The 8,790-nt window shown below is 37.6% G+C and overlaps 2 protein-coding genes across 2 annotated transcripts; both read right to left on the minus strand.

Moving 5' to 3' along the window:
• Positions 1–748: 748 nt before the first annotated feature.
• On the minus strand, positions 749–2,187 carry hnrnpa0l (heterogeneous nuclear ribonucleoprotein A0, like). The gene has a single exon (XM_067457403.1). It carries the CDS (start codon positions 2,108–2,110, stop codon positions 1,214–1,216), a length of 897 nt encoding a protein of 298 aa, XP_067313504.1. The 5' UTR covers positions 2,111–2,187; the 3' UTR covers positions 749–1,213.
• A 2,037-nt stretch (positions 2,188–4,224) lies between these two features.
• hnrnpa0b (heterogeneous nuclear ribonucleoprotein A0b) lies at positions 4,225–6,756 on the minus strand. Its single transcript, XM_067457405.1, has 2 exons — positions 5,589–6,756; positions 4,225–4,409 (listed from the first exon to the last, which is right to left on the minus strand). The coding sequence occupies exon 1, from the start codon at positions 6,675–6,677 to the stop codon at positions 5,724–5,726; it is 954 nt and encodes a 317-aa protein (XP_067313506.1). The 5' UTR covers positions 6,678–6,756; the 3' UTR covers positions 4,225–4,409; positions 5,589–5,723.
• Between the last annotated feature and the right edge of the window lie 2,034 nt (positions 6,757–8,790).

Consider the following 8,790-nt stretch of genomic DNA (forward strand, 5'->3'; position numbering starts at 1 on the left):
CCAACTTTTAGTGTTAGTCATTCTATAATTACTGCTTGTTATCAGTCTGGCTGTCAGTCAGCCTTGATCTTTAAATACCAGCTTTTAATGAGATGGTAATTAAAATGTTTTAATCAGATATTTCAGTAATAGACCCTTTTCGCATATCTAGGTTTGTCTGTCATCATAAATGGGCTAACAGTGAATGAGTATACATGTGTCCCCATTTGCTCAAATAACAAAAGAACAACACCATAGTGATTTCACCACTTTCAAAAAGGGTAAAATAGACGGATACTTATAACAGCAGTGAAAAGAGAAAGATGTTTTTTTTTTACCATCGCTCTCATAGAGGCTGTATTATAAACATCACAGCAGTGGTAACTTCTATTTTGATGCAAAAGTAATTTAATACAAAGTATACGTTTTATAAATACACAAAAATAAAATTTTGCAGGATTTATGATACTGATGACCGTAAAAATGTGTCAGTCTGTGAAAAACACTTGGTTGAAACCTTGAATTTTCAACATCCATTACTTCAGGGTCACTCATGTGCTGATGTTGAGTTGCATAAGTGTGCAAACTGTAATAGTCAAATTTGAGCATTTGAAATCATTTGTAACTAGTTGTTACTTTCCATTTAATCAGTGAATACAGCAAATCTTGCAGACCCATAACTTTTGAACTGAAACTAAAAGTATTGTTTAAAAGGTCACATCTGAAAGTGGTTTGCATCAAAAATAGGAGACAAAAAGGACCAAACAGGAAGTTTATGAAAAAGATTTTATTAATGGTTAAAAGGCTTATTGGCCATCGTTGGATCAAATTAAATATACCTAAAAGTTGTACAAGAGGAACGGTATAATGGCATTAAAACAAATTAAATTACACTTTAAAAAAAAGAAAGAAAAGAGGTCATGAAAATGAAACAGCTGCTTAAATTTCATTACCCCTGAGATTCATCTCTAACGATGGACAGGCAATAAACCTAGATAGAACAGATCATCCAGAAGCCCACGTGGTGTTTTACAGGCATGACTTGGGTAAACATGACCACTTAAATCTAAACAAAGGAAAACAACGCGTCTGCTGGTACTGGTAATGGCACAGAGCAATTATCGAATTTACACCCAATACCAAACAAAATGGTTTTGAAAGTCCAGTGTCCACACAGTTTGCGTAAAAAAAGGAAAAAGAAAAAGACGTACAGCTTAGAGTCACATTAGTGCTTCTAATATCCACCATATCCACCTCTTCCATATCCACCACCACCACCGCCACCTCCTCCTCCGCCGCGTGGGTATGGCCCACTGCTCCTGCCGGAAAAGTAGCCCGCTTTCATGGCACCGTAACCAGAAGCCTGCTGTCCATAGCCCTCGCCGAAATCACTGTAGCCATTCCCGTTGCCGTAGCCACCGCTCATCTGGTCACTATAGCCTCCTCCGTAACCAGTTTGGGTTTCGTAGCTGCTATCGGTACCGTAGCCGCCATTCTGATAGCCGTAGTCGCCATAGTAACCACCTCTTCCGCCGCCATAGCTGCTTCCCCGGCCCATTCCTCGGCCTCCCCTTCCGCCGCGACCGCCGGTAGCTTGCATCTCCTGCTTGGTAAGCGCCTTTTTCACCTCCACCTTGTGTCCGCTGATGCTGTGGAACTTCATCACGACGGCTTTATCGGCAGAATCGTTGTCTTCAAAGTAAACAAAGCCGAAGCCTCGCTTTTTCCCGGTGTCTTTGTCGGTGATGACCTGAGCTTTCTCGATGGCACCAAACTGGGAGAAATACTCGTGGAGGTGATCATCTTCGATGTCGTCTTTCAATCCCCCGACGAATATTTTCTTGACCTTCGCTAGCGCCTCTGGTCTACCAGCGTCTTCCCGGGCCACCGCTCGCTTCAGATCCACGTTGTTGCCGTCCACGACATGAGGCCTAGCAGCCATGGCGGCGTCTGCTTCCTCAACGCTCGAGTACGTTACAAAGCCGAAGCACCGGGAGCGCTGCAGTGGCTGGTTCATCACCACCACGCAGTCGGTCAGCTGTCCATACTGTTCAAAATGTGCCCGCAAGCCTTCGTCGGTTGTTTGGACGTTTAAGCCACCAACAAATAGTTTACAAAGCTGGTTAGTCATTTTCTTACAATGGACGTACTGACGAAGATCACATGCAACGGAAGAAAGAAGGCAATGCTTTTGAAATGCGTCGTGGAGGCGTTTCCTTTTGTGCGCGTCAACATACACGCAGTTGACTCTGATAGGCTGTAAAGTAAATCACTTAAACCAATCCTTTCCTATCAATTAACATGTTGCATTATGGGCTGGAATTAAAATGATCAAATCCTATATATATATATATATATATATATATATATATATACGTATAATCCTATATATATATATATATACACGTAACATTTGTTTTAATTAATTAAAATAATTTAACATTTGTTTTAAAATCTATATACAGTCATCAAAAATTAGTAGAAATGGCATGGACTGTCCCATTGTAAATTTCCATACACTAAGAAACCAGGCAAAACAAAGTATACAACGCAATTACTTTAAATCCCCCTTTCAACTCTCTCTCTCTCTCTCTCTCTCTCTCTCTCTCTCTCTCTCTCTCTCTCTCTCTCTCTCTCTCTCTCTATATATATATATATATACTTACAAAAGAGGATTTAAAGTTGTTACATTGTATACCGGTTTGCCAATAAAGTTTATATAAACTATAACCTTTTAATTTTTTACTTTTAAAAGTTAAATCCTGTCTTAGTTCAGTCTGTTTTTAAACACAACATACCATATACAAATTAGGAAGATCAGACATGATTTTACTGATATTTACTGATTACCTATCAAATTATTAATTTAATTAATTTCAATTTTGGAATTTTTTTGCATTACCATGTATTTTGCAAGTGACAGAATGCACTTGTTTTTACTCTGTGCCAAAAGTCTGTACTTCTACCTTTTTTTCCCCAGCATGTGTACTCTGCTGTAATTTTTATTTTTATTATGCATATATTGAACATCAACAAAAAGGCAATCACAAATGAAAGACAGTATACACAAGGACTGAGATTACAATTAGTAGAATAAAGACAAAAAAAAAAAAAAAAAAAAAAGAGTAGGGGTGTAGGAAGAGTTTTTTTCCTAAGTTATAAAACCAAAATTTTACATTAAGGAGTACAGATACAATGCTTTGGGAATTTTCATTTCTCTCAATGTTTCTAGATAAACTTTTCAATTCCTCTTTAAAAACCAATAATCGTTGAGGAGTTTTGAAAAATTTACATTTGTGTATGTAAAATTTCAACAAGAGCAATAATTATTTATTACATAAGATACCTTTTTATCCTCAATTAACAAACCACATTTAATAGTTTCCCATGACATTGTCAATTTTATAGGTATTCCTTGTTGCATCCATTTGAATGCTTCTTTCCAGAATGTATTTACCAAACTACACAGAAAAAAGTGTTCAACCGTTTCTATCTCTACCTTGCATATTTGGCATACGTTTGAGTCTCCTACATTAAATCTTAATCTTAAAAATTATTTTGCAGGGTATATATGATTCATGATTTTGAAGTGCACTTCTTTACATTTTTGGGTTAATAGGAAATGAAAGAAAATTGGTTCTGATTTCATTTCTTTCTTTTCATAATGACATAGTACTCTGCTGTAAAATGTACTCTATCAGTCGAATCAATCATCAGAAAGCCTCCTCTATCAGATATCAATCATCAAATGCACAAGTACTCAACACTATTTGCATTTCTGTTGTAAAAAGAATCCACAATTTCGCCTGACTACTCAATTGGACCACCTGTTTCTTTAAAAAAAAAAAAAAAAAAAAGTTATTTCCTCCCCCCTAGTCATCCATACACTGTAAAAATATTTTAAAATAAAGTTAAATTAAAAAGGAGTTAATCCAATAAACATTTGAGTCCACCTTTATTCAAATATTACAAGATTTAAGTATATTGGGTAATTGTGTTTTTATTTGTGACAACAGTGAAATATCCCAAATGGTGCCATATTCATGATTTATCACTTATGTGGTTCAGATACAATAATATTTTGAGTTTATATTTATTAAACAAATTTATTTCATTGTATCAACTAAATTTTATTTTTAAAAAAACTCAACCAGGTTACTTCAATTTGAACCAACCACAAAAACAAAAATTATAATTAGTGTAGGAATAAATGCATTCCAAAACAAGACAAACAACAACAAAAAATGCAATGACTTAAAGTTTTTTTTATTAAAAATGTATACAAATGTATAAATGATATAAAAATATATATATTGTGTGTGTTCAGCCCAGCCAGTCCTTCATTATTAAAATAAAACTATGTGGATCATGCAGATAACCAAACTCCATGGCCACAGTTGATGCAGGAAGAGTCCAGCATCTAAGGTCACCTTGGGAGGAAGACAGGAAGAAAAGAGAACACATTAGTAATGTAACAAAACAGTTGAAAGTTGAGAAGAAAACAAAAAAACGTCAAGGCCCTAATAAGCCGCGGTGTTACAGACCTAAATTCCATCGCACCAGTTCATGTAAAGTCCACTTGATTTATGGATGAAGACCAATTAAAAACAACTTATGGAATAAATATGATCCATTTATGAAAAATTGCAATACTTGACCAACACGTAGTGAAGACAGGTTGATTACATACCTAGATCGCAGGATGATATCCTAATGAGATATTTCAGTCCTATCACAATTGAAGCCAGGTACTGAACAGGTTCCCTGTACAAACAAACTGCTACAGCTATTTTGAAGTACTGGAATAACTGAAAGAACACCTATATGTGGGAATCAAGAGTAAATATGAACCATAAACACTATATACTTGTATAAAAATCACTGAATGCGGGGCAGTTAAGTTTTTATTTATTTTTTATAAAATGGTAGTAGTAATGCATATGCTTTAATGACTATTTCAGGTGTGGTGGAAACCCATTAAAGTCTATCAGCCAAAACGCCGTCTGAAAAGTATAATTAAGTTGTGAAACTTTTATTTAAAAAGTAACATACATTTGCATATCAATGTTTAACAATACTGGATTGATCTGAAGACATAATATACAATACACAAGAGAATGTTGGAAGTAATTATGCTCATATACAGCGATGAACTAAACTTCATGAGTGCGTTTCAGCTCTAGTTTACAAAATAAAAGAAATAACGTAGTCTACTCTATCCCATCATGATAAACTAGATTGGAAAAACTCGGTGGGTTTACAAAGACGAACACAAACTCAACTGCATGCGTTAAATCCCCCCATGACACTGCTAAGCAACAATTTATAGAGAAAACAGGTCTACTGTGAATGCATTGACAACATATCGCCAGTGTTGAACAAAACTGAATTTAAAAACGAATGGGTTACGAACAAGTCGCATTTATTAAAAAAAAAAAAAAGTAAGGAAAAAATTGGGAGCGGGGGATATAAAGGAAGAAAACCAGGGTAAACTTGCTGCATGTTCTAAAACGTTGAAAATAAATGATATATAGATATATGATAGAACATGTCCTACTACTAAAGCTGGTCGAGCAAGTCAGGTTTCTGGGAAGAGATCTTCTTCCTACCTGTTAAGAACTGAGGTCTTTAAGGTATGCTTTCACAGTGTCCGCCATCTCTTGCATGGCAGGGTGAATGAGCCCAATGTGGAAACCGAGAGAACCTAGGGGGGGGCAGCTTTCCGAGTCTTTTCCCAACCTGCTTTAGTAGCCACCATAACCACCTCTGCCGTAACCAGGACCACCACCGCCGCCGCCACCACGGGGGTATGGGGCTCCGCTCCTTCCGGCGTACGTGCTGCTTCCACCCTTCATGGGCCCGTAGCCGGAGGACTGTTGGCCGTATCCACTGCCAAAGTCACTGTAACCGTTACCACCGCCATAGCCCCCCATCTGATCGCTGTAGCCTCCTCCGTATCCGCCCCCGTAACCTCCTCCGTAGCCTCCGCTTCCATAGCCACCGCCGTAGCCACCATCACTGCCGCCGTAGCCTCCGCCATAGCCGCCACCACCGTAGCTGCCGTAGCCTCCTCTCCCGCCGCCGAAGCCATTTTGATTCCGCCCCATACCTCTTCCTCCTCCTCTCCCCCTGCCGCCCCGGGCTCCACCGGCGGCCTGGATCTCTTGTTTCGAGAGCGCTTTCTTAACCTCCACTTTGTTTCCGTTGATCATGTGGAACTTGAGCACGACGGCTTTGTCGGCCGAGTCGTTATCTTCGAAGTGAACAAAGCCGAACCCGCGCTTCTTGCCGGTGTCTTTGTCAGTGATGACTTCGGATTTCTCGATCATGCCGAACTGCGAGAAATACTCGGTGAGATCGTTTTCTTCGATGTTCTCCTTTAGGCCCCCGACGAATATTTTCTTGACTTTAGCGAGAGCTTCGGGCTTCCCTGCGTCTTCCCGTGCCACGGCTCTCTTCAGCTCCACGTTTTTTCCGTCTACCACATGTGGCCTAGCGGCCATTGCTGCATCGGCCTCCTCTGCGGTGGAGTAAGTTACGAAGCCGAAACAACGGGATCGCTGAAGTTGATCGTTTTGGACCACCACGCAATCCGTTAGTGTTCCGTACTGTTCAAAATGAGCGCGGAGGCCATCATTTGTTGTTTGGACGTTCAAACCGCCAACGAAAAGTTTGCAAAGCTGCTCCATTCCTGACATATTTCGCCGTTAGACCGATGTGACGACTCAAACCTCAACCGCTCAGAAAGGGCCTTTTTTAAAACGACTGTCGTCATGACGCAATGTTCTCTCCACGCCCATTCTCTCTCGCTAAAAAGGCGGGATTGTGAGCCACTGAATTTTAAATAACCCCTTTCTAACCATATAAAAGTATATTAATATGCTTATTATAAAGCAAACATTTTTTACTCAGAATTTGATTTCAAACACACTTAATTTAAAGTAACGTTATGTAAAATGCATCATGTAGTAAATTATGTATGCTATTACCCTGTATAGTTTATGGAACAATGGTCTATTGGTCTACTAAAGTCTATTTTAATAATGCTAACTTCTTGTTTACTCAAGTCCAAAATTGACATTTTAAAAATGTTGAGGGAATATATAGAACTACAAACCTCGGTTAGCACCACATTCAACAATATTTAACTCTAAAAAGGTCAATACAAATATCTGACAATTAGGCACTTACAAATAAGATGCAATCAAATGATTAAACCTGTGAAGCAGATAAAGGAAAGCGAGATTCACTATGAATTCACATTTGACAATTTACTCAATTTCTCTTGGTAGCATTTTTGCCCCAAAGGACTGTAATTTCTAACAATAAATATAACCTGTATGATACCATCTGAATATGAATGAAAGTTTATTCAGTTATTCGGTTACTACTAAACATCAAACGAAATATATGCACAGCAAATTCATTACAAACAAGGAGAATAACCGAAAAGGAGGCTGAAGCCATGGCTTAAACCCTCAGGGTAGTGATATAATTACTATATAATATAATTAGTCAGTGAATGCAGTTTTATTAGTAAATTATTTATGAATTGTTTTATTGAATATAATACATTAAACAGTTAAACACTCCAATTTTATTGTGTTTCTTAATTTTATTTATATTCTCATTTGTAGGTCTAAACTAGCCTAAATGTATGTATTTACACACTCACAAACAAAAAGGTATTTTAATTTCAGGGCAATGAGGCTGGTGCATATGTTGTGACATAACTGGAAAACATGCTTGCAAAATCAAATTTTATTCTTTTAAAAGTGTTATTAAAGTGTGTAAGAGAAATTTCACTCGAATCAATCAAAACGTGTTACGTTTAATCATGACCGAAACATTTTGTTTTTTGACATTCATATTAAGTGTTGTTTCTGACAGAGAGATTGGGAAATGAGGACAAAAGTAATTGTTTCTAAAGGATGTTATCACAGTTTTGTTATCACAGTGTTGCTCAACAGAAGTTATACAGTTAATATATAAGGGTTCGATTTTAACTGTATTTTTTAAGTATATGGAGATGTTAGAATTTATCTAAAGGGCACTCAAATGCAAGGCCTCAGAAAACTACTGAGCACTTGCCCCCTCTTTCTGTCACAGACTTAGAAGCCTTTTTTTATTTTCTATCTGTTTCTAACTGTTTCAAGTTATGCTGTGAGAAGCAACTTGTGAATATGCCTCTTTCCGCAGCCAAGGTCTGGGGAGAGGAGTCAGATAAAATGTTTCTAAATCAAAAATATGAATGTAACTGTAACAGTTGGGCTTATTATGGGATGTTGAGGAAGACTAATGTGGATGAAGATGAACTGGAAAAACCTGGTATAAAAGGAAATAGGAGGCCTTATGATAATCGGTTCATTTGCTCATCCAATCAACTTTGAAAGTCTTTGCTCGATGATAAATAAATACGAGTTTACTAAATACATACATACATACATTCATACATACTTTTTTCTTTCTTTTTTTTTACTTAGAGCTCATTTTGTAGCTCTTTGAAATATATGTTGGTTGTAAGAGCTCAGAGACTACCCTGGATAGTGATTTTAGACAAATCATTTTTCTTTAATTTTTACCATTGAATGGCCTGACTTTAATTTTATTGTTGAATTTCCACCACATAGGGAGAGATGTGTGACCTATCACTCATGGGCAGCATGAGCAATAGAAACTGATGGTCGTGATCTGCATAACAGATGAAGTGTCTGGAGCCAGCACTTTAGATATTTGGTGATGGGCGGAGGTAATGTCTATGTATGAGAGTGTTCTTCTCACCTTTTCATATACAAAACGCATCCATTGTCT

The sequence above is a fragment of the Pseudorasbora parva genome, chromosome 11 (assembly GCF_024679245.1).
Source record: "Pseudorasbora parva isolate DD20220531a chromosome 11, ASM2467924v1, whole genome shotgun sequence".
NCBI classification, from domain to species: Eukaryota; Metazoa; Chordata; class Actinopteri; order Cypriniformes; family Gobionidae; genus Pseudorasbora; species Pseudorasbora parva.

Coding starts and splice junctions, on each gene's coding strand:
- hnrnpa0l (XM_067457403.1), bottom strand. CDS start 2,110: ATGACTAACCAGCTTTGTAAACTATTTGTTGGTGGCTTAAACGTCCAA.
- hnrnpa0b (XM_067457405.1), bottom strand. CDS start 6,677: ATGTCAGGAATGGAGCAGCTTTGCAAACTTTTCGTTGGCGGTTTGAAC.